Source organism: Nanorana parkeri, unplaced genomic scaffold, assembly GCF_000935625.1.
Source record: "Nanorana parkeri isolate BGI_ZX_2015 unplaced genomic scaffold, ASM93562v1 scaffold1233, whole genome shotgun sequence".
In the NCBI taxonomy this organism is placed as follows: Eukaryota; Metazoa; Chordata; class Amphibia; order Anura; family Dicroglossidae; genus Nanorana; species Nanorana parkeri.
In genome coordinates this window covers 284,782-285,066 of record NW_017307501.1, presented here as the reverse complement: position 1 = coordinate 285,066, position 285 = coordinate 284,782, and the positions used below count along the sequence as shown (strand labels likewise).

Here is a 285-nt window from a genome sequence, read left to right as displayed (position 1 = left end):
CAGTGAACGGCATAGTATGTTCTGTGCGCGCCCACGTGTCACAAGACCACGCACTGCAGCCGGTGCGTTCCCGTGGAGCGGTCCCCTCGCCACTTTGTGTTTTTCTTCCGCTTCTGGCTCTTGTCAGGTATCTGCTGCCTGTTATAGTAAGAAACACAAACACAGATGAGATGGAACATTTGGTGAAGATTCCAATGAAGGTGTCTCTATGTTTCTGCATAATATCTTCTCATTATGTGCCAGTGTTATTCCAATGTAGATTCTGTAATTCTATATTCCGATTGG

At 46.3% G+C, this 285-nt stretch overlaps 1 protein-coding gene across 1 annotated transcript in view; it reads right to left on the bottom strand.

Annotated features, from left to right (window-relative positions):
- Window positions 1-6: 6 nt before the first annotated feature.
- The window catches only part of MRAS (muscle RAS oncogene homolog), a 13,703-nt gene continuing 13,424 nt past the window's right edge, over window positions 7-285 (bottom strand). Inside the window, exon 5 of the mRNA XM_018568713.1 lies at window positions 7-138. Within this exon, the coding sequence (XP_018424215.1) occupies window positions 39-138 (100 nt within the window). The 3' untranslated portion in view covers window positions 7-38. The remainder of the gene's footprint in view (window positions 139-285) is intronic.